This window comes from Uranotaenia lowii, chromosome 2 (genome assembly GCF_029784155.1).
Source record: "Uranotaenia lowii strain MFRU-FL chromosome 2, ASM2978415v1, whole genome shotgun sequence".
Lineage (NCBI taxonomy): Eukaryota > Metazoa > Arthropoda > Insecta > Diptera > Culicidae > Uranotaenia > Uranotaenia lowii.
Genome location: NC_073692.1, coordinates 95,175,231 through 95,200,224, shown reverse-complemented (window position 1 = coordinate 95,200,224; position 24,994 = coordinate 95,175,231). Strand labels below are relative to the sequence as shown.

Here is a 24,994-nt window from a genome sequence, read left to right as displayed (position 1 = left end):
TAATTGTTTTAGTCAATATCGTTTAGATCTTTAAAAAAATTAGTATAGAAAAGACAATGGTAATCTACAATCGACCGTTAACAGTGGCAATCATTCCTGATCTTTATGAACAAAAATATGATTGCAAAATAATCGTTTAAAAAACCGGTGCATTGTCTGCCCGGATTGGATGGTTGTTGACAGTAAATAATCTGTTTTTATGTTTCCCAATTTAAGCTATTTCTTTCCAGCTAGACAATATTCAAATTAGTATCATTAACGATTCAAAAAAATGTACATGTTGTTCTACTTGTCTAGGGTAGTGTTGAAAGTGTAATGATGTAAAAAAAAGCACAGCCGAAACGGTTCAAACGAAGTGAAATTGGCCGACCAACATAAGCTAGTTAGTTGAGAATAAGTGAAACTAGAAGCGTGCAGCACATAGCAAAAAAAACAAAGAAACAATAGTGAATAAATTTCTGGTGCAAAAACCATTTCGGGTGGCAGCCTAAGAAATATGGCCCCGGGGAAGTTTCTGCTGCTTCGATTGCCACCGTTAGTGGCCAGTGTTATGCCGCTGTTGGGGGTGGTTGTGTTTTGTCTTCTTGGCGGCCATTCGCCGGTTTTGGCCGCGTCGTCGTCATCGTCTGTCGTATCGACGACGTCTGTGAATGAAGAAGTGGCCACCGCTGCTTTGAACCGTGACTTTGTGGGCAAAAAGATTTTGCCGGATCTGTCCGGAATTACACTGGATGTCATTCCTGAGGCCCATCGCAGCGCGGCTGGAAATTTCCGAGACCTGTGGAACGAGTATCTGCTGGGAATTAAAGGATATGATGTGGTGAAAGGTGAGTGGCTTTTTTATTTTATATAGAAAAGAAAAAAAGATAAATTATTATTTTCAACAAGCAGCTCGCCGTGTTTTGCATTTTCTGACAGCGTGTAGTTTCAAGATTTCAAGATAAAGCATATTAAAACCAGAACGATACATGAACCCACAGATGATCCAGTAAGATTTTCGTGAGACATAAAAAATATATCAGTTCTCATTTCACAGTTTGTAAGTAATAAAAAGAATTATAAAAGTTTGTCTGCTACCCTATGTTCATTGCATACTTAAAGGCGCAATTTTATGTTTTTTAGGTGAAACCAGTTTTTGAGTCCTTTTTATCAGGTAATTACTGTATAAATAAATAGTTATTTGACAAATATTAGTAATTTCATGCTGAGCAGCGATCACGATCCATTCAAAAGAAAATATATCTTTTTGGACTCTAGGGATTTTTTTTTCTGGGATTTTCATCTTGTAGGATGATTCATCCCTAATAGGACTCTAGGGATCAATTGAACCCATAACATACATTTTGGAAAAGTTTACCTTGAAAAAAAAATTGAGAATTAAGTATTGCTTTGAAAATATGGCATTATGAAGTTCATATTATACTCTAACGATTGACATATTGGAATGAATATTTATATTTTTTCATGTGGGAAACGTTTTAAAGTGATAAAAAGCTCGTCAAGTCACATTTTGTTAAATTTTTGAAACAAAGTTCAATAACGCACAAAAAAAAATTCAAAATTGATTGAGATAACAAAATTGTTGTTTTGATCTATTTTGTAGGTACATTTTTCTAGAACATTTGATCTTTGTAAGACATTCCAGTCTCGAGGAATAGCGAAGGAATTAAGTATCCTCATTCTCCACTACTGTCATTATATTTTTCTGGTGTTTATTTAAGAAAGCAAAGATGTTTTCACTTTTCAAGAAATTTCTAAAGAACTTACTGATAATCTATTGATATTCTTTTAAATAAGATTTATGAAATTCAAGATAATTTGTTTGTGTTTCATTATAACTTCTAGAATCATATTGTTTTACCTTTGCAAATGATCATTTTCGTGCTTGTTAATTATATTTATAACGACTATATAGTTGACAGCTTAATGCTTTGGTAACTTACCAATGGTAAGTAAATATATTTTAAGAATTGAAAATCAAAGACGCATAGAATATTATAAAATAAAATACGCAGTGTACAAAATGAGCGAAGGGTTCTTTTCATTAGAAAACTATTCATTAGAAAGCCGTAAAATAGGCATCAAGAACTTCTTAAGCGTTAAAGCTTTTGAGTTTATTTTAAGTTTAGCCCTTTGACGCATTGTTATTAAAAAAAAAAACTGAAATTGAAAAATCATCTTATTTCAATTTAAACTACTCAACTGAACCGATTTGAAGACGATAGTTTAAAAAATTTGAGGGTATACACGACGAAGTTAGAAATAGTTTTAAAAATAGATTTTTTCTATGAAGTTTGAAAAATGTTGTAATAAAATGTTTATTTAATGCAACGGTGAGCAAATTTTTGACCAACGGGCAAAGATTACCTAATCTTTGTTATTTTTGACTTATTCAAATTTTGTAATGGATGTGAATTTCTTAGCAAACTTTCGTTCTTCCAAACATAGAATTCATTTGCTTTCCTTTTTTGATGAAAAACGAAAATTTTAATGTTTCATAAATTGAGCTTGAAACATTTTCTGAGAAAAAACTTTATCCTCAGAAAAAAACAATAAAACTATTCGTCATAAATCCATTTAAAATTTGTCTTGAGCTATACCACAGTGATAGCTGAAAGTGAATAAAATATATTTATAGGAAATCACTGTCTTCTCAGCGATGGACGATGAATCGTTACCATTCAAATTCATTTCCTCTCTATAAATTTTTCCTCGAATTTAGTTTGTCCTTCATGTCCCATTTTTTTTCCTACAATTGGTGAAAATGCGGTTTTTAGGTTCTGTCTTTGCCAACTGAGCCATATCACAGGCCACTGTCGAGCGAGTATGACGAAATCACTGAAAATCTATAACTTTTAAAAAATTTTAAGCAAATTTCGCCAAAGTTGAAGAAATCATTATTTATATGCGAAAATTTTTAACAAATTTTATGGATTTAAATCTAAATTTATTTTAATACCAATGATAAGAATTGTAAACCTCATTTATGAACATGCTTATTTCCAAGTCAAAATTTTTCTACTCTATTTATCGATGTTTTGCTCAATTTTTCTATAAAATTTCGGAAAATTACAGATAATCGTTATAGAGTTTTAGTCAAGATTCAGAATTGCAGATAATTTTGGGCCAAGAACTCAAATTTGTTTAATGATTTCGATGCTAAGTCATTTTACAAACATCATCAATATATTTCACATTTTTATGGTTTTTTTGCAGTATTGGAGTGCTCACAAAACTAGCCTTTTGGCCGAGTTTAATCAAATAATATATTTTTCAAATTAATCTGCTGAGCACACTTTATCTTTGCTAGGAACGAAAAACGAATGACATCACCAATGGACATCGAAATACCTTTGATCATATTTTGATTTTTTGTTTGCTCTTCTGACTCACTTTAAAGATTTGAAATTTCGAAGTGGTGAGAAAATAATTGGGAAAAAAATTTATTGTATGTATGTATGTATGTATGTATGTATGGTTCCCCCATCGGTAGGTCCAACCAAGGTTGCCGAAATCGAAGAAAAATCTGTAATTTCACATAATTTTGAGCAAATTTTCATCACAGAATCTGTGTCACAGACACAGAAATTTAAAAATTCTTACAGATTTCACAGATATTTTAAGTTTTGAATGAATTTCCGAAAATATTTTTTTTTTGACAGTATCAAGTTTAGATTTTTTACTTTGAATTTGAAAAGCATGATAAGATTAGTAATGGTAATTGATTTGGCCCAACTTAAAAGTGAAAAAGACCCAATTTACCATGAATTTCCTATGAAATTCAAAGAAATAGCATCACAGAAATCCATCACAGAATTTTCGGGTAATATCACAGAAAGTCAGAATCATTTTTTTCAAAAACACAGAAGTTTTTTCGGCAACCTTGGGTCCAACCTATGTCTGTGTGGCATGGACTCAAAAAAAGAGTAAACAAACCGACAAGCAGCCGAACAGAATAAAATTTTGCTGCTTTATTTTCTTACGTCTGATGATGGGTGAAGAAAAGTAACCCGAAACGTTACGCAAATTTAAAAAAATTGTTTCACTCACCCAAAAAACTCAATAAGCAAAAACGGTATAAAAAGTACCGGTGATAAACTTTAATTCATTCAATAAATTCAGCTAAATATATAAAGCTTAAAATTAAAATAATCAGGTACAAAAGATAACCAACAAAAATTGAACATTATACAGCAACATAAATCAAAAATTAATTTCGACTTGCAGTCTGTTTTATAGCAAAAACTATTTTTGTTTTACGTATTCAACATTTGAAATAATCTGTGATTTTCTTCAAGACCTTAAAAAGTTCTATTTTTGAATTATTATTGGTGGCTGATAACAAAACTAGATTTGAGACATTTAACCAAACAGGGTTTCGTTGTGGTAAACTGGTTCTGTAAAGCTGTACATTTATTCTTTTCAACTTTTTATTATTTTTTCCTAATCTAAGTAGGGGAGATGAGGGCATAATGGCCACCTTAAAGAAAACGCTTATTTAACCATAGAGAACAGCTGTAATATGTGAATTACATCATTGTTTCGTGGTCAGACACTCAAATTGTCTATGGCCTAATTGGATGAAACTTGAAAAAGTAGATAAAAACGTTTAAAAATGCATTTTAAAAAATTTTGCCGAAAGCTGAAAACCAGTCACTGTAGAGGCATAATGAGAAACCCCCCGAGGCAGTATGAGCACCATCAATGAAGGCATAATGAGCGTTTTCTGCCGGGGAATCTAGCAGCAAATTCAACTCGATGAAGTCAACTGAGTAATAGAGCTACAGCTTGACTTGTATTGTCTGACGATTTGGCCTATTGGTAAGATGTCGGAGAGGTAATCAGTAGGCTCAAGTTCGATTCCTGGTGGAGGTGATTTTTTTTTTTCATTTATCATTCATGATCATGATTGCACTAAACGGTGAGGCGTAGATTCATCAAATCTGCTGATTACCTCTCCGACACCTTACCAATAGGCCAAATCGACAGACGAAACAAGTCAAGCTGTAGCTCTATTATTCAGTTGACTTCATCGAGTTGAATTCGCTGCTAGATTATACGGCAGAAAATGCACGTTATGCCTTCATTGAAAGTGCTCTGTTCGCCTCTAGTGAACAAATTAAAGTAAAAAAGCGTTTTAAAATTGATTAAAGTGAAAAATCAAAAATTTTATGATGCTGAAAATTGAGAAATAATGTGTAGATCATGTTGCAGTGCGTAAATTTCAGATCAAGATGATTTAAATGTCATAAAAGCTTATTTGGTGGTGCTCAAAAATTATAATATTTTCGCCACTTGAGAACCTAGCTGGTTATTATTTAATACTTCTGTAAATATGAAAAGGATATTTCTTTTTTAGTGAAAAATTAATACTATAGGTAGTACGAAACAAGTCCTTATGAAAATTTGTTTAAGAAAATACGTACTTATGTAGAAAAAAGGAGTGCTCATTATGCCCTGGGTGCTCGTTATGCCCTCATCTCCCCTACACACCTTATAATCGACCAGCAGGATCCATAAACTGATTAGTCTAGTCGATCCCTGAATATCAAGCTGTTCAGCTTACTTTTGATCAAAATAAAATAAGCGAAAAGTTAAGACTGTGCTAAAAGTTTGATGCTTAGGAAAAGCAATCTCAAAATACTAGACAAATTGATGTGTGAAATTGTGATGAGCAGAACCAACAGAATGAACACTATTTATAGTTTTTAAAGAAGATTCAATAAGTATCGAAACGTTAGAAACGTAAATCAATATGTCGTTTGAGCATTGAATATTGAGAATTGAGAATTGAGAATTGAGAATTGAGAATTGAGAAATGAGAATTGAGTATTGAGAATTGAGAATTGAGAATTGAGAACTGAGAATTTAGAATTGAGAATTGAAAATTCAGAACTGAGAATTAAGAATTGAGAATTGACAATTGAGAATTGAGAACTGAGAATTGAGAATTGAGAATTGAGAATTGAGAATTGGGAATTGAGAAATGAGAATTGAGATTTGAGAATTGAGAATGGATTGTATTAATTTAATTTATTCACCGCGATTTTTGTTTATTAATTAACTTTTACGGGCTCATCGGTTAATGTTATGTTCTCATGGTGAGAACATTTCAAGATTTCAAAATTACAGATGGATAGAAGAAGATTAGAAGAAAATTATGGGTGTTGAAAATAAGCGGGTCGAAATTTAAAGAGGCATTTTCATCACATACATAATTTTTGTTCGGTACTCCTATAGTTGTTGCAAATTTGTTGATTCAGATCATCGAGCACTCACTGTGTGCTACTGTTGAGCTTCAATTGAAACGTGTTTACATCTACTTCCACCTTTTTGTCAAGGTGATTCCATTAATCCATCGGACGTCCGCTGCTGATCGTATAAAAAAAATAAACCTGACCGGCGTAATTTCCATAATCTGTTCTTTAGAGTCCTGCCAGTGTGGATGTTACTTTATCCGGTGCGGTGGCCATGGTATTCCGGACACGTCCGGCTGGCTGTAACTGACGATGGCCCCCAGTTGCGACGACGACTTAGTCAGCCAGTAAGTGTGACAAAAACAAACCATCTATACGGAATCCCCCCCCACCTGGGGGCAACAGAGAATTCTCCTTTGGTATGACCGACTTTGAAAGTGCCGGTGATCGATTGATTGCGAGAATGTGTGCCAAACTGCTACAGTGCGAAGTTTTTCTGACTGGCTGCTCGCTAATCTGGACCGGCTGATCGTTGATTCAAATCATACAAACTGTTAGAACGCCTCAAAGCTTCTGTTGCGCTTTGATGGCGCAAACTTACAAATAACTCGCTCTAACGATTACGCATCATGAAAACCACAAATGGTTTGGCGGGTTGACTCTCTCTTGTTTCAATTGATCGTTAAGAAATTCTCATGTATTTTGTCATTATAAAGGAGTTAATTTGTGCCGCAACGTGTATAAATACAATGGAACACATCAAGCAAAACTAAATTGTGCCATAATTCACGATCTTTCAAAACCTAAGCTCATAGGCAATCTTTTGTAACGCATCTTTTATAAGCCCTCATCCGTCCTTCACAGTAAACAAAAATCGCCGAGTTCGGTAGACTGTGAATATTGACGTTTGACGTCAAAATGTTGCTTGGTGAGACTGATTTTTCAACGTAAATACAAATAAGATACAGATACAGATTTTTATACAGATTTTTAAGCATTAATACAGATTTATACAGATTTTTTTTATAAATTCAAAATCAATTGTTGATAAACCGGTTTCCATGGGCTAACTGATTTAAATCTTTTTGAACCTTTATCTTTCCATCTGCAGGATACCGCAAATACTATTTTCCTTGGAACAGCACTTACACCCTGTTTACACTTGCCCTGGTGTACCTGACTTTTTTGTCTTTCAGAATAATTTATCCCGGCCTTTAACTTCTACAAGCAGGGAGAATGAGGATACTTGATCCCTTAGCTATATCTCGAAACTGGAATGTTTTACAAAGATCAAATGTTCTAGAAAAATGTGCCAAATGGAGAAAAACAACAATGCTTAAAGTTCAAAAAATGCAAATAAAATAATTGTTTGAGTGATTGAAGTTGAATTTTATAAAATGTGACTTGAAGATCTTTATTCATCTCTTTTAAATGTTCCTTACATGGAAAAATTATAACAAAAATATTCATTGCAATATATCAATCGATTGAGTGTAATATGAACCTCATAATACCATGTTTTCAAAGCAATGGAAAGCTCTCAACTTTTCTCAGAAAAAGTTTTCTAAAATGTTAATTATGGGTACAATTGATCCCTAGAGTACAAAACAGTATATTCTTCTTCTGAATGGATCGTGATCATTGCTGATTACGAGATGACTAATAAGGCTATGATCATTTAGTATCCGGGCACTTTATTTCGGTGATAGCTACGTTATTAGATCTCGAATATGCAAAGCTTTAGCAGCGTTGTGTTGGTTATGAAAAAGACTACTTTGCCTATTTTTGCCAGATTTTTAAGTTAATGTGTGTTTGAGATATTTACGATGCAAAAAGACATGGTAAAAATAATTTTGCACAAATTTGCTCCTTTTGCGCATTTTGTTGATTTTTTTTTTATTTTTTTTGGACCGAATGGTTAAGAAGTATAAGGAGCCACTCTAGAATCCACACGAAGTTCAAATCAAGCATCGGAACGGAACCCTTGATCTTAAATATGGTAAAAATTCTATGGTTATTGAAGATAACTGAATGCAGACCCCGTAAATTATGCAATTAATCCATTTTCGTCAGTCAAAAAGTGTTGTCTAGCTAGTAGACACCAAGTAAATAACTAATAGTGAACAGTTCTTTAGATTGCAATATGTGCAACCGGTGTTTACGCAAAGTGACAGATGTGTCCTGATGGACGAAGACATTTATGCTAAAACCGGATTTAAGAGATCAAATTTTTCTAGATGCCTACTCATGAAAAGGTTCCAACCAGACTCCAATTGCTTTTTCAATGTGAGTTTGTGTAAAATATCATGATTTTGCAAAGGTTTTGCTTCTGTGGTAAAAATAATAGATCAATACATGACTGACACAAGTGTGCAAAGATAAAAAAGATATTTTATGAAAAAGTAAGATTATTTCTTGAAATCATTTATAAATATTTTTTTTATATTTTTATATTAAATGTCATATTAACACCTTCATTTCCTACATAGAAAGTTTTTCGATCCAATGAATTGTTTTTAAAATACAATCGTTTGTAACTGCCCGGATACTAAATGATCATAGCCTTATTTATCCAAAAACTAATATTTAGCAAACGATTGTCTGAAGAAAAGGACTAAAATAATTAATTGAGACAAAGTTATAGAGTTTTCTTTATCTGACACTGACAGTTATAAATTGTGAAAACAAAACAAACATGAACAAAACAGTCAATTGACATTTTATTTATATAGGAGTTTTGTTTTACTTTTAACAAAGGATTAGAGCTCCCGGAATGAAGGATCAAGTCTCCCTTAAGGGGGGGGTAGGGTCTAACACTTTCAAAAAATCGATTTTTTTATTTTTTTATTTTCTTATTGTAAAACATTTCAAGAATGTTGTGTCAAATTTTCAAGTCAATTGAAGCAAAACTGTAAAAGTTATAAGCCTTAATCTCCTCCTATCTAATACTGCAAGAAAGCAAGAGCAAAAACTTCAAACGCGTTTTTCTCGAAAGCACATTTTTAAAGTCCGTGGACATCGTCATTTGAAAACTACTTATCCGATTCTTTTCAAATTTGGAACATATTTTCTACATATAAAATACCAGACCCCAACGTTTTTCTTTTTTGATTTTTTTACTTTGGGGAGATTTTAGAGGTGAAAAATGGCGGATTTTTAAGTGAAAAATCGTAGTTTTTACTTCAAACAGCCACAAAAATTTTATAAAAATATTTTTAAGTTAAATAAAAACGTTGGGGTCCAGAAAAACATCTATTAAAAATATTTTGCTCTGATTTTTTGACTTCAGATGATTCTGTGCTGAGATACAGTGTCCACCGCAAATCCTGTTTTCTAAAAAGCTTCCTCGAAAATGCTCCGTCACCGGCTCATTTTTCAATATTTTTCTACGAAAAAATTACTAAATGTTCTTTTAACAATGCTTTGTATAATGCAAAAAATTTGAAAACATTTGTTTGAACGATAGCTTTAGAAAAAAATCGTGAAAATGGTGTTTTTTTTATACCCGTTAGACCCTACCCCCCCCTTAACTTCAAAAATATCTCAATTTTTTTACTTCTTTGAAAATGTTTTTAGTTTATCTAAGAGTTCTAGTATTTTTCTAATTTTTGGAGCATAAAACTTGAAGTAACACGCTGTCAGAAATTTTAAAAAGGTGAAAGTTACTAAATTTTTCCCAAAGGATATGGTGAAAATAATAAAAGAGGATCAAGTATCCCCAATCTCCCCTAAGCTTTTATGACGACTATATCCATGTACCGTCAACCAGGGCATCATGCAACAGCAGGGTTAGATGCAACATTTGTATACCACAACACTTATTCAATTTTATGTTTAATATATTGTTGTTAAGTTATCACTGATTGATAAAAAAAAGAATGATGATGACATAGTTTCTCACATCGTGAGATAGTTTTTTAAAGTTTTTGATTCTCACATAAAATTTGAAAAATCGAGCAAAAGATGTAAAATTTTTACCAATATTATTCAATGGATTCAGATTTTATTTTAAAATGGTTTTTCATGTAATACTTATCTGCGAGTCATGTTAGCAAAAAGGAAAGCTTAAGAATAAGCAAAACCAATAATCAAAGACCAGCTTTATTTCAAGCTTATTTGAATTTTCTAGATGATTTAAAATGCAAAAAATTCTTCATACAAAATTGAAACGCGTTGCACTAACTCAGGAATCAACCTAATCATTTTTTTCATTTTTACCCTGATGCTTGGTGATCCAAAAGGCATCGAAAAAACATATAGGAGCAAAAAGTAATTTTTTTCAGCGGTCTAATGCCCATTCAGTGTTTTATTGATAATGTTAAAATTTTCAAATATTTCGGTATAAACTATTTTCTTCTACAATCAAGTATTCCAAAAGGGGCCGTAACAAAGGTCAATATTGACCAGAAATTATGGTATGCAGAAATCTGAAATTTACAACAATAATTCGATGAGAAACTCACGTTGATGATGGTCTGAAATAACTTAAAAAGTCTCTATTAGAGAACGAAAAATTGTTTATGCTTAATTTCGGATTTCTGTGTGAAAATACCACATTTCCATCCAGAAGGAATCTTAAAAGATGATCGACGTAAGGAGCACAGCTATTTTTGGCATTTATGCTCCCAACGATAATAATCATTCACTATCATTCTTATGGAAACGTATGGTCCTGTTGTACACGATTCTTTCTCTTCTGGTTCCAGTCGTTTCTGCGTCCAATACTGCATAGTGGGCCCGGCTGGGTACGTATCATAAGCAAAGGTGATATTTAAGGACTTGGTAGGATGTAGAAAAAGTTTTCAAGTTCGATTTGCTAACTAAAAATAACCGGACGACCGGAGCGTGATTCAGAGGATGTTAAAATTCTTAATTGATATCGGCCGTTTAGACTAAGCGGGGAAGAAACGTTCGGAGTTAACCGTTTATGTCCTATGGTCTCTGGGAAACATTAAAGCTAAGTATTTTGGTTTTTTTCACACATATTTTTTTTTTAAATTTAATTTGAGATAACATAACAATGTTATCAGTTAGAAAATTATTCTAATATAAAAGAAATGGATATGGGATCTGTAATAGTAATGTAGATGAAATTTAGACATTTAATCATCTTGAGTTTTGATCGATGATCTTTTAAATTTCTTGTCGTTAATTCAGTTAGTTAAAAACATTTGTAGAGATGAGATGATAATCATGAATAATTCAAATTTAATGAAAATAAATGAAAATAATAGTTGTTTTCGGTAACACTAAAGATACATAAAATAAAATCAATTTCTATGGCAACGTTTGTTATATTGCCGACACTAGGCAAAACAACCAAAATAAAGTCAGTCATTGATCCAGTGTTCCGAATATCACTCAATTCTCATGAGAAACACTGAAAAGTTTTCAACAGCGAAAGTAAAACCTAAATTGTCGGTTGGTTTATCTCCCAATGGGGCAAAGATTGTGTTCGACAGCGCTGCTCCGAGAATCAAAGAAATAAAATTTGAAAGAGAGACGTTTCTTCTCCAGTTGGAATTCTCAACTGAGTGAGGAGCTACCTGATTTTCAGTTTCTTTTTTCAGTCAATAACTTTCCTTGCTCAATCACTCACTCACTCACTCGTTTACTGATCGATGATCGAATGCTGTCTGCCTGATACATCTTGCTTTGTTGTTGCTGTTGTTGGGGAGGATTAAAATAGTCATTCAAACATGCAGGCAGTACGTATGAACATATGTTTCTGCCGCTTTGTCAGAAAGTACGCAGGCAGTATGAACCGATGCAAGGCCGCATTGATTGAGTTTGAGTGAGTGAGTGAGTGGATTTTCGAATTGGATCTTGTATCAGTCAGTGTCTCAATCACTTCTGATACACCAGGTAGTGAGCTTGAGAGATCGACTTAGATGCGAGTCCGCTCTCGCTTTTGAATCTTGTTTACATTGACTTCGCATTGTCGCTCTGCCGATTCTCTAGGGAACAACAGGCAGCAGCAATCGGCTTTGAATGTTTCCAACTAGAAACCTATCATGAGCGTTTCTTCCGAGTGATTTTCGGAAGACTGCATTGATCCATTCTTGTGAGTGACAGACGTATCTGAGAGAATCTCTGAATTGAGATTCATAAGAATTGTAAAATCACAACAATGTGGAAAAATACGGAATTCGCTTTGGAAGCTCAGATTTTCAAGACTGTTGCTGCCAGGCCCGTGCAGACCGGGGGGGGTTTCAAAATTGAAATTCAGCTAAGAATAATAACAACACCAAAAATGCACAAAAAATCCGGTGGGTCATTGAAAAAAATTCAAAATTATGTAACTCCATGTTTTGTGGAAAAAATTTAAAAAATAAAGCACTTCAAAAACATTGAAATTTTGCTTTCAAGTTGCTACTTGTAATCATTTTTTAAATTTTTCATAGATTAACTAAAAAATCATGCTCGATTCAAAAAAGAAGATTGAAAAAAATAAGAAGAAGTGAAAGGTTTATAAACTTTAAAATTGTTATGCATTTATGCATAGTTTAATATTTCAAGCACTAAATATTTTATCGCTGCGAATTAAAATACTGAGTCCTGACAAAGACAATAGCTCGAAAATCAATTTCGCAACTTTCGCAACCGCAAGAAAGTTTATATTTTGTTTTCAGAAAACAAAAATTCATAAATGAAAAAAAAAACAAAGACAAAGTCTCAATAAATAAAAATCGTTCTCCCACAATTACATCGAAAATTTCTTAAAACTATGCAATAAAATTCGATGAAGTTATTAAAAAATGATGCCTTTTATTAATTTCGAATTTCCTGAAATTTCCTGAATTTGCTATATTTTTAAACAGATTTTGTCAATCGCCTCTAGTTTTGGTGATAGAGAGTTTATAAGTTTAAAAATTAATAAGTGTTGAGTGAAATCAATAATTGATAACTAATGGACGAAACCTGGCTTTGAATTCGATTACTTCATTTGACTAAGAAGGAAAAATATTTTGATTATGATAATGATGAATAATCTAAAAATAATAAATTAAACAGTTTTAAAAATTCGACAAATATCATAACAATACCAAAGTTTCATTTAATTAAACTTATTTGTTGAAGCCTGCTAAATTATTTAATTTTTGCTTTAAAAATTTCCAAAATATAAATTTTGCAGAAACTTTTTTTTTTAAATTTGTTGAAACTCCCTCATTGAACAGAAAACTTGTCTAACTTTTTCGCAGAAGTCAAAATAACTTGCCGTCTTGAAAGCTTGATAATGAAATTTAAACCTTTTATTTTTGTAAAGTTTAAATTGTCTAAAAAGTTCAGATTTTTCTTATATGATTCGACGCATTTAAAAGTTATATTTAAATAAAAAGCCAATAAAAAAAACAATAACTGCATATTTGGACTTAATAAATTTAATGAAACATTAGCTATAAAGTTCTTTCCACTTCGGAAATATGTGAATTTTGTGGCCTTGTGTAATTCATTAAAAAAACCTTTTTACTGTGGAATTGAGCATTAGAAGAACAAGAAACACAACACAAAATTGAAGTTAATATTTGTTTCTTGAAGAAAGTTTATAATTAGCAGAGAAAATGTAATGACATTTTTTTTTTATAATCAAAGTGATAAATAGTAAAATTAAAGTAAAAGTTTTTTGGCTAGTTCTGATGATTGTCGTAAGTATTAAACGCCTGTCACATTTCTACCTATTTATTGACATGTGAAATATGTATTCGATGAATGAATGTTGTTAGCTTCGAATTCTGAATTTGGTTGGTTACACTTCTTAATAAAAACCCCTTCTAAAAACAACCCACATTTTATGTCAAGATTTGAGTTTCAATGCAGATGGTCTATTCAAATAAAATCTGAAATTTACAGTTAATAATAAATATTAATTTGGAAACGTCTTAAAATGAAATGTCTTAGGCTTTGAGTGATTTAGGATTAAATTCCGCCGGAGGCGAGCAAATTTTCTGACAGGAACGGCAAATTCCTTTCTTGAACTGAAAATTTTCCTTGGAAAAAATCTCCATGGGGGGGGGGGGGGGGGGCTTAAACCCCCTAAACGTTCGCACGACCTTGGTTGCTACTGATTATTTGATCTGGTTTGGCTTTCCGGTGGAAAAAGACTGAATTGGCTTAGGAAGCATGGATTTTGAAGGCAGCTGCTGCTGATTGTTTGTGTTGATTTGGCCTTCCGGTGGAAAAAAGGCGAAATCAGTTTAGGAAGCGCGGATTTTTAAGGTTGCTGCTGCTGCTGATTTTTTTTTTTTAATTTTTCTGTCCGGTGGAAAAGAACGGAATAGGCTTAGGAAGCGTGGATTTTTAAAGCTGCTGCTGCTGATTGTTTGTTCATCACCGATGAGGGAGGCTTTTGTGAAGAACTTTTTCGGATTGAATGAAGAATATGCAAAAAAAAAGCTTTAACTATGAATGGAATGTAGAATTGCGACGAGGAATATTTGAAAAACAAAATTGTGTATTTAAGAAAAACAAAAGTCAATAAATAAAAGATTCTATTGAGAATAGAGTTGAGAAGGGATGTAGAGATGAGATGATGGATATGCCGAAAATGAATCAAATTTAACAACCTCACGAGCCAACTACTATGAAGTGGTAGATACAGATAGAGTTGCATCTACCACCACACATTAGTAGGCCAAGCGTGGTTCGACCACAAGTGGGAAAATTTGCAGTGCGAACGAACAAAAAGATGATATGATCGCTCAGAAAAGCTTCGTTTAACTCAGAAACGCATCTATCGATGTATAGTCTTCTCAGTTTGTTATCATCGTGTTCGTTACCTTGATCACCTTGCCTTGATCTCCGGTGTAGCATTGATCAACATGACATTTTTGCACATAATCATCAATAACTAAGTTTAATAATAATCTTAGTTAATATTTTTATACTAACAAAATAAATTTCTTTTTTCGCCTGACTGGTAATATCCGCGAATTATTTGCTGAAGTAAATGTAAATTTAGTTTGATGAGATAATTCTTCCTAAAAATACCAATTCAACCTTTGTTGTTTGTAATCATTAGCATTCTCGGTAATGCGTTTGTCTAGAAGGCCAGAAATTTCAGGTTCAAATCCAGCACAGTGCAGTCAGTAATTTTTCCAAAAAATTTTAAATAAAAAGAACTGCCAGAGGTGAGTTGGACAAAGAAGTGCGACAAAAATATGGAAACTATCCCGATTCACCAAATTTTGAATGAATGAATGAAGTAAGAGTAATTGATTCCGAGTAAAACTAAATTTTTATTGATTTTCAATTACTAATTATAACTTTGTCTTGCATCTATTGGTTCCTTACTAGCACCTCTTCAATATTATGGGAGGACTATGACTGTGTTACTACTTGAAGCTTTCATTTCCAATATCAATCCAATGAACGGGTTTTAGTGTCAGAAACTATCAATTAAAATATAATCAAATTAACGATAGCAACACGATCCTCCGTTATCTTCTAAAGTTACGTATACCCGTTGAAGTGTACTGGACCAGCCCATTGCTGAACCTTACGCGTCACGATTTTGCCTATCACATCCATCCTTCTTATCGAGAATGGATCATCTGGCTGGGAATCATCATTGCTGGAATGAGTTACCTAGCAGTAGATATCCATCATCAAGTTCAAGCACTTCCAAAAACTGAACGTGTGAGGTGATTCATTTCCTTCCCGGGTGCTGTGCTAAGGCAGTGGTGGGTAGACTCACGTTGCCAGAAGCATTTTCCTTCCGTTTTGCAACGATTCCAAGAATGCATTAGGTCTAGCGCAAGCATCGCCCACAACATGCTGCAGCACATACGAAGGTGCCGGCTTTATGCAAATTATTGCGGTTACCTTTAATCCATTTTCCACGTGGGTGATTCCGGTAAGCGAATCGTAGAAGTTTGGTTCGTTTCAACGAGCAATCAGTAAAGTTTCCATCTCCTACTACTCCTAGTAAATAGTAAATAGTTCAGTTTCCTCTTGATGAGTTTACACTTTAATATTCTAAGGGTCGTGTAAAGTTTTCTCTATGGAAGTTTTTTAATCGGTATCTATCATCTCTCTTCGTCTACCCGCAGATATTCCGTTCACGTTGATCGTCCCGGATCGGATCGACAGGGCGTCATTCGAAGAGAGTGGTGCTCCACGTGCTCGGGAATTCCTGCTGGAACATGTCATCCCGGGCGCCCTGATGGAGCTGAAGGATCACAACCTATACGGCAATATGAACAAACATCCCGTGGGGGTGAACCTGACCTGCATTAATATGCTGATGGGATTTGTGCTGCGATCGATCAGCAACCAGGAGATTAAGTACGCAGCCCGGCACAACGTGAGCGATACGCTGACCTTGATTTTCATCGAGGGAAATTTGACGGAAAATCGGTTGATCAGCAGCAACAAGCTAAACAAGCGCAATATTCAGGAGACTAATAGGTGAGTAACTATTGTCTTGGGCGATGCTAGAATACATTCTTACCCGAAAAAATCAGGCCGAACCATATTGTAGATCTAAAACTCTGAATAATGAACTTTTTTTTCAATTAGTTTCCTGGATTCGGAAAGGTAATTTAAAAGGGATGCAACTCTTAAAACTGATAACAAAGGCGAATAGCATTTTTGATGCCTACGTTTGCGTTCTTAATTCGAATTTATTATCTCATTTTGTCTATCATTTCTAGTTTTGATGATATGGCATTTGCAATTTAAAAAATTAATCAATTTTGGAGTAAACTCAGTCCTTGATTTTATTAAACCTGCATGAAAAACTGATTTGGTTAAATTCAATAAAATCCCTAATGGAGAAAAAGTAAATAAAACGCAAAAAAACTGTATATTCCCTCCTGCACGAACCAAATCTAGTAAAATATACTTTTTTTTAGTGAAAATGTCCGGAAAATCAATTGTACATAGTTTCAGACTCCCCACGAGTTTACGAACGGAGGAATAGTGCCCTTTTTAACACCTGATCTCCCTATATTTTGTAAAAAAATCCAGAAAAAATGCTTTGATTTTTTTTCTCGAGAAATCGAATGAAGACTGTTTGGAAATTGTTTGGAAAAATGTTTGGTAATTGAGGGTAAAACACCTTCAGCTCCAAACTCAAAAAGCCTTCGTTTGATTCGCTTAAAGAATCACACAAAATAAGACTCATTTGGTTCGAAATTTTTAAGTTAGAACTTGCTTTTTCTTAATTAATTCAAATATATAGGAGAACTAGCTGACCCGGTAAACTTCGTTTAACCTTTAAATGTTTTATTTCATCTACACGTCCTTAACTGCATCGAGCTCTCGAATCGATTTTTATGAAACTCTTAACCAAAGTGTACGGCTTGTGTCCCATTTTATGTTGATTTTGAATGGGAACCCTTCCATAAAAAGTGAGATTCTTGAAACTATTATACAAACTATCTCCGACCCAAAAAAAACCCTCGTATACCAAATTTCATTTCATTCCGGCCGACCGTTTATACGTGATGGTGTTACAAAGAAAATTGATTCAAGCCAAGAAAAACAAATGCCTCTGGGAAGTTGAGGCTAGTGCTGATCACCTGGAACTAGAATGCCAGTATTAAATAGGTCTTGTGACAGAGTGAAATTTTCCACGATTTAATTTTCATCGTTTTTCTTTATTTTGGAAAAGTTTTGTTAATTTTTATTGTTCCGAACAGTGACCAGAACACGCCTGTTTTATTGTTTTCTTCAAAACTTTCATAGCTTATGGATAGCAAATAAATTTAATTCTTAGAGTCTTATGTTTGATGAATTTGAATGTAAACATATTCAAAAAGTGATAAAATTTAAGAAATTCGCGAAAAATTTGTATATTGATAAACTGCAGTAAGATTTTGATCCAAGTTTTGCAGACGTGTAATGTGATTGGCCTCAAGCAAGTTTGTGCGTCCACGTTGCTTCCTCCCCTGTGTCTCTGCGTTCAATACTGCATAGTTGGCCCGGCCAAGTTAAGAAATGTACTTTTACTACCCACCGGGATGCTGACAAGATCTGGCTGTGTATGTTTCATAAGCATAAGCATAATGAGGCCTTTTTTGAAAATTATTTGTCTTTATTTTAGGAAGGAAAATTCAATATTTGAAAATAAATTTCAAGTGCAAAAAAACAATACAAAAAGCTTCTCAAAAATTGTCACCAATACTACCCGTGAACCCGTTCTTCCTACGGCCCTGCATCTATGTACAGGCGAAGAGCTTCTTTTCAATATGTTACAAGCCGTGTTAAAAAAATCTCGATTTTTCACAATTCCTTAACTGAATAGGTTGGTCATTTGATTAAGTCGATTTGTGGTCATTTTCGAAATTCTGAAACCCAGAGTCCTAAGAAGCTTTTTTTTTTTATTCACAGAATTTATAAATTGGCACAAAAACAATAAAACTGCCCGATTCTAATGTTTTAAGCAAAATCCTGTTCCTTTATCCAGAACGAAATATTCAGTTGTCCCATGCTTATGCTTATGCTTATGCTTATTATACATACACAGCCAGATCTGGTCAGCACCCTGGTGAGTAGTAAAAGTAAATTTACTACTCATCTTAATTTGGCCGGGCCCACTGTGCAGAATTGGACGCAAAGAAAACTGGAACGCAGGGTGGAAGAAACTCTGGGCAACAGTACCATACGTTTCCATGGCTATAAGTTAATTGTATCATTGGGAGCACATAAGATAAATTTCCTGTGCTCCTTGGTTGTGTTCCTTGTGATTTCGTCCTTCTCTGGATGGAAATGATGTATTTATGCAAAGAAATCCAAATCCCATGATAAAATTAATGATATAATTAATTTACTTTTTTTTTCAAATAACCATTTTTTAAAAAAAATTAATAATTTTAGTATTGTATTTACTTCAACGTTAAAAAAATGATAGTTTCGAATTTCGCTGCACTATCATTTCTCGTCTTTGACCTTGGATATTGCGCCTTTGCTCGCTCTTGAAAAGAAACATTAAAAGAACAAATAAATATAATTAATGTGAGCCCCCTCCCCAAATCAAAACCATTTTCCAAAAGAATTCGCGGTATTACAGTAGATAGTCAGTTTTATATGAGCTATCTGATGAAATATTCAACATTATTCATATGAGTGCAAGGTAAGCATGTCCCAATCCCATGCTCCCGTCCCTCAATGATAAACGTTAAATTTAATGCTTTACTGAATAAAAATAAATAGGAAAAAATATACTTAGCTTTTCAGTCCTTTCCTAATACTTATCACGGCTTTTATCAGAAAACCTAATCGAAGCAATCCGGCCGGAGCCATCTACAGGATTTGTGGCCAACTCGACAAAAGCAATCAACACACGAGCTCTTTCCCTTTCACACTTCTTCAGTTACCGTGCTCTTAAATTTATCTAAACAATATCCTTTTTCCATTTCTGCGCATTCCTCTAGCTCCCAGATTTTACAGCCAATTCCATTTTTTCACTATCAAATATTTCCCTCTCACTTCCACTCCACTGCCACTGTAGTTTGAAGGGCTGTTTTTCACCGATTTGAAATATCGTGTACTCCGTTACTTTCCCAACACTTTTCCACCCGAATTGTCCGTCGCATCCTTTCGACGATTCAACGGAAACGCGAATCAAAAAACGACTTCTTTCCTGGAAGATCACGATCACTCCTTCTTAACACGATTATGAACTTCAAAGTTTCAAACCAGAAACTATTTTGAGCTAGGGATTCAGAATTTTTGGAACACACATCACAGGCCAATACACATAATTTTTCCAGCAAAAAAATCCTCAGCAAATACGACAGAGCTTCTATTCGTGTTACACGCTCTCGCAAATGGGCTTAGAAAAACCACAGCTAAACGCACTCCAATTCTAGATTGGACTATATCTGGTTGCACAAACTCGCGGACCATCCGGTATCAGTTTACTTTCTAAAAGTTTCCTCCAAATTTCACTGTTCAAATTGAAAAATAAACAAATTTTTACCGAACGACAAAAAACGCGTCGAAATATTCAATTGTCCCATACCTACAAACCGTAAAGTAAAAAATTACGGCTTCTCAGTCAGTTGAAATATTATTAAAGACTCAATGTCCAGCGTTTTGGCCATGATCTTGCCCATCATCAGGGAAAATGTACAATTTGTTATGATCGGAGGCTGCTAAAGACTGGTCAGGAGTGCACAGATCCAGAAGTCATTCAATTAGGAGAGAAACCCGCTCTTCTCAAGCACTAAATCATGTATAAACATCGCATCACTTCAATCTGAAGAATGTAAATATCGTTGATCGCACATTTCACCCACACACACTTGATATGCTCCAGTGTTTCCACATAGCCACTGAACCGCATGCGGTTAACTCACGCTAGGACGTCCAAGGTGTGAGTATTATCTACGCGGAACTACTCTTCCACGCAGAAATCCGAAGGAGAAAAAAACCTCACAAACCACATAACATGAACAACCAACTCGAACAGACTGACTCGAACGATACATAACAAACCAAACTCACACATACCAACATAATCGACATAATAGAAAAGCACATCAAAATCCAACTCTAATTTCTATAACTACAGATAATAAAAATAAAAGTTATCAAGATCTAGGAGACAGACATTTTTCAAATAGACAATAAAAGAGGTTAGTTCAATTAAATCTAGCGTTTAACTTATTATTCATTCTGGTATGAACACAAAATTTTATAGCACAAAAACATATTGAAACTTATAGCTACTTAAAATGTAATATATTTTCGTAAAAATCCAACATCAACCAGCCATCAAAAATCTAACAGACACAAGCAGTACACAGTAAATTTTTGTCTCGATTTCCAGCGAAAAAAATTGCTGGAAATGTTCAGCAATCCAATTTTTTGCTGGAAACCAGCAATCGGTTTTCTGATTGCTGGATTTTTCAGCATTCGGATGTGTTCTTGTCATTTTTGCTGAAAACCCAGCAATCGGATTTCAAATTGCTGGACTTTCCAGAAATTGATCTAGTTTGCTGGAAAATCAGTAATCGAGTTGTCACATTGCAGTCTGTTTGTTTTCGTACGCTGAAAAAGGTGAGAACTTTGAATAGATTAATCAATTAGGTATTCTTATTTTCCTCTATATTATAACAACCATGGTCTGCAGACATCAAGTCAAGGGTGAGTTTTCATTGGATAGGTAGATATTTTATGAAAGATACTAATCAAAACTCTATTTCAGGTGGTCAACACTTTGGCACAAACCCAAGCAACCAGAAATCCCAAGAAACATGTACAAAAATGCTTACTCAGCCCCATGATTGATATGAAGTACGTTCTATGCAGCTCGAAATTTAAGTTCTTATTGATACTTTCAAGTTCCAAAACAAGTCTTAATGATCTTCTATTCAGCTTTCAGCGGCCTCTTAATTCATATTTAAAAAAGGCAAAATGATCAAAAAAATCTCGCTCTATCTCAACTGAACCGTTGGCTTCGGTTCATATCACCTTCTCTTGATTATTTACTGTGCTGCCATGATGCCACGCGCCGGATTCCCAACTCGATAAATTGCTCAATTGCTTCTTTCCTACATTTCCTACATATATCGCGTCAGAATGGTCACTCAATTACAAAATTACTTATTGAAAAAAAAACTTGCCCGGCTTGGGGATCGAACCCCAACCTTCGTGGTGAGAATCGAACACGCCACCACAAGACCACGCCTATATGTTGTTCTAGCTGAAACTAAAACTCGAAGTGGTGATTTGATTTTGAAAGCACATCAATTCACTTTTTGTGACTTATCAAATCCCGTTTTGAGTACTTTTGTGCCCTTTATGTGACTTAAGTCCCGTATAACGTACGTATAGTTCACTTTTGCAACTTTCAAGTTCGTTAATGAGTACATATAGATCACTAATGGGAATTGGGCAAAACAAGTCATATACAACGTACATATTAATTACTTTTGCAACTTTCAAGTTCATTAATGAGTACATAAAGTTTACTAAAGGGAATTGGGTAGTTGATTCTCTTTGTCAGCCAATATGTAACTTTCAACGCCTTCATTCAAGTAAATATGTGACTTTTGGTTGCTTGGGAAGCTTCCACCCCAGAGCAGAGACGGTGCTGGTATATTAAAAAATGTATTGTTTTGGAAATAAATACTTACAAATTTAAAAAAATGGAATAATTCTTATTTATCGCTCATCATAGGCTGACTAAGAAGCCTAAACGTCCTCAACTACATTCACCAGTCGCAGACCCATCATCTTTGTTAAAAATTATTCATTTAAACGTCGCTTTAATATTCTGCAAAAAATCATGGATGAATTGTGCACCAAAACGAAGATTTGTTGACCTCATGGTTACAGAAATTCGGAAAAAACCCAAATCGACTCAGTCTATTTGTCATCGCCACAACCTGGTACATATACTTAAACAACTTTTACCATCGGTTCAAGCATGTAGTGTGGTTGAATGTTCTGGTATATTTTGCAAGGGTCCGAAAAGGGTGCTCACCTGAAATTTTCTGAAGAAGTTTTGAAATGGCTTTACAGCTTTCTCAAAGAACCTCACGAGTACCTCAGAGTTTTAGAAAAATTTTAATAGTCATCTTGAAAGGGTTTCATCAGGATAAATTTGTTACAAATCCGCTAATAAAAATGCCACTTTAATAATTTTCCTAGATACAACGAACCCCAACGCCTGGAGATGAAAAATGCTACCAAAGAGCAGGCCGCCAGCAAGGAGAACCGCATCGGGCAGCACCTGATGAACTTCCTAGCTAGCATGAAGTCCGGAACCAAGGTGTTTCAGCACTTCCTGTCTGCCAGCAACCTCAGCCAGCTGATGGACGACAGCTCATACATGGTGATGATCCCCTCGGATACGGCCTTCCAGCGGTGGCATCCGATCGATTGGGGTTTCTACCCGTTCAGCGTGCAGGAGTTCACGGAAAGTGTGCTGCGGAATCATTTCGTGCGGGTCAAACAGCCGCTTCGCATGGCGGATCTGAGAACCATGAGCGGAGAGCAACGGTTCAAAACTCTCGGCGGAGAGTATGTGGTACTTAAGAACAAGCGTGAGTTGTGGAGGGATTTGAAGAGGTTATTTGAGGCTATGGATGTCTGATTTTGCTTATTTTTGTTACAGCCGCACCGAACGTGAATAATGTTTCAATTCTGTACGACTACACGTTGTCCAATGGGATAGAGGTTTACGTGATATCGGAGGTTTTGTTCGTTTCCGAGGCCGTTGTGTCTCGGCTACATCAGGTTATACATGCAATTTTTTTTAATAAGACCATCTATTAATTAATTAATTTTCAATTTTAATTTTAGATGCACAAAGACAAGGAGACACCTCCTCTGTTGGCATTCCCCTGGTTTGGAGCCCAATTTCTGTCCCATTCGTTCTTGGCTCTGGAGCGAGACAGTCGATTTACGCAGATCACTCGCTTTTTAAACATGGCTGAAATAGCTCAGTTCATCTCCGGGTCGAACTACACATTCTTCGTACCAACGGACGAAGCCTTCGAGCGATACAGCTTCGACCTGCTTCCGGATCGAACTCTTTCGACAGAGCAAAGCATCAAACTGTTACTTAATCACTTCGTCAAGGGACGTCTTTACAACCGGGACCTCAAGGACGGGGAAGTCATCGAATCGGTAGGAGGATCACCGGTCAAAATTCAACGAACCTTCGACAACAACGTTACGGTCAACAGTGCCAAAATCATCGAATCGGAAGTATTCGTATACAATCTTGGTACGATGTACTACATCGATGACGTGCTGTATCCGGACCTTCTCAAGAACGAAGTGCAGGCAATTACCGGAACTAAAAAAGTGGACAAGACCATGCCGGAAGACGAGGGCGAAATATTTACAACGGATTTCAGCCAAGCTGATCATCAACCGGGTGGCGCAGAGCCAACGACTCACAGGCCACACTTCACGACGAGTGCGGATGTGGAAATAATTCCGCTTGAATTCACCGAGCAAAGTAATAACGACGACGACTTTCTGCTTCAGGATGATGAAATCATAACGCCCCGGGCTTTACCAGTGAGATACTTCCACACACCGAAAAAATAATTCAATGATTAGGTTTAAGTAATTTGAGAGCTTAGACAATCAACGGCATTTTTGTTTGAATAATTTGTCAGCGATACTTTTTCAATTGCATTGAATATTCGACTATTTTTAGGTGAAACACTTTTGTATTTCGAATCAAAATTCTTAGATTTTCAATGAAAAATAATAATTGCCGTTGTATTTAGTTTCATTAACTATTTATAGAAATGCAAGTACGGTCACGTTTACTTTGAAAACCATTCTTTTGTGTAAACATTTATTCACTGAGTAACGACTGTATAATTGATATCATGACCGTCATTTCATTTGATATTTCTCAATAATCTTGAAGTGTAAGTTCATCAGATGAATGTCCAAAACTTTGAAAGTTAGAGAAGAAAGACCAGCCGTTGAATCTGAACGTTAGTAGTGGTTAGTATAATCCATGGAATGGATTATTCTAAATAATCCATCATATCTCGAATTCATAAACCTTTACTGTTTTATCAGCAATGTTAAGTTATTTTGTGTTTTAAAGCCAATTATTGAATAATTTCTTATTTATATCACTCCTTTGATGTTGTTTTAAATCTTTAAAATTTAATGGAATTTTTCAAAAGTCACAAAAAATGAATGAATAAAACACAATTACAGATGTATTCCAATTTAAAAAATCAACTGTTTTTTATAATCATAAAAATACAATTAATAAAACCTGGTAAATTATCCGTATTTTTAGGATGGGTTGTCTGCACGAGAGAGAGTATGATGGTAACAGTGATAAAACTGTCAACAAGGAACTTTAA

General features: G+C 34.6%; 1 protein-coding gene across 1 annotated transcript; it reads left to right on the top strand.

Annotated features, from left to right (window-relative positions):
* The first annotated feature begins 211 nt into the window (after positions 1 to 211).
* LOC129746396 (uncharacterized) lies at positions 212 to 24,994 on the top strand. Its single transcript, XM_055740033.1, has 5 exons — positions 212 to 827; positions 16,247 to 16,604; positions 22,800 to 23,194; positions 23,266 to 23,387; positions 23,454 to 24,994. Exons 1-5 carry the CDS (start codon positions 497 to 499, stop codon positions 24,207 to 24,209), a joined length of 1,962 nt encoding a protein of 653 aa, XP_055596008.1. The 5' UTR covers positions 212 to 496; the 3' UTR covers positions 24,210 to 24,994.

Excerpts from the sequence above, each read along its gene's own strand:
- LOC129746396 (XM_055740033.1), top strand. The coding sequence starts at position 497 with ATGGCCCCGGGGAAGTTTCTGCTGCTTCGATTGCCACCGTTAGTGGCC. Across the intron at positions 828-16,246 it reads AGGATATGATGTGGTGAAAG|ATATTCCGTTCACGTTGATC; the intron begins GTGAGTGGCTTT and ends GTCTACCCGCAG. Across the intron at positions 23,195-23,265 it reads TGTGGTACTTAAGAACAAGC|CCGCACCGAACGTGAATAAT; the intron begins GTGAGTTGTGGA and ends TTTTTGTTACAG.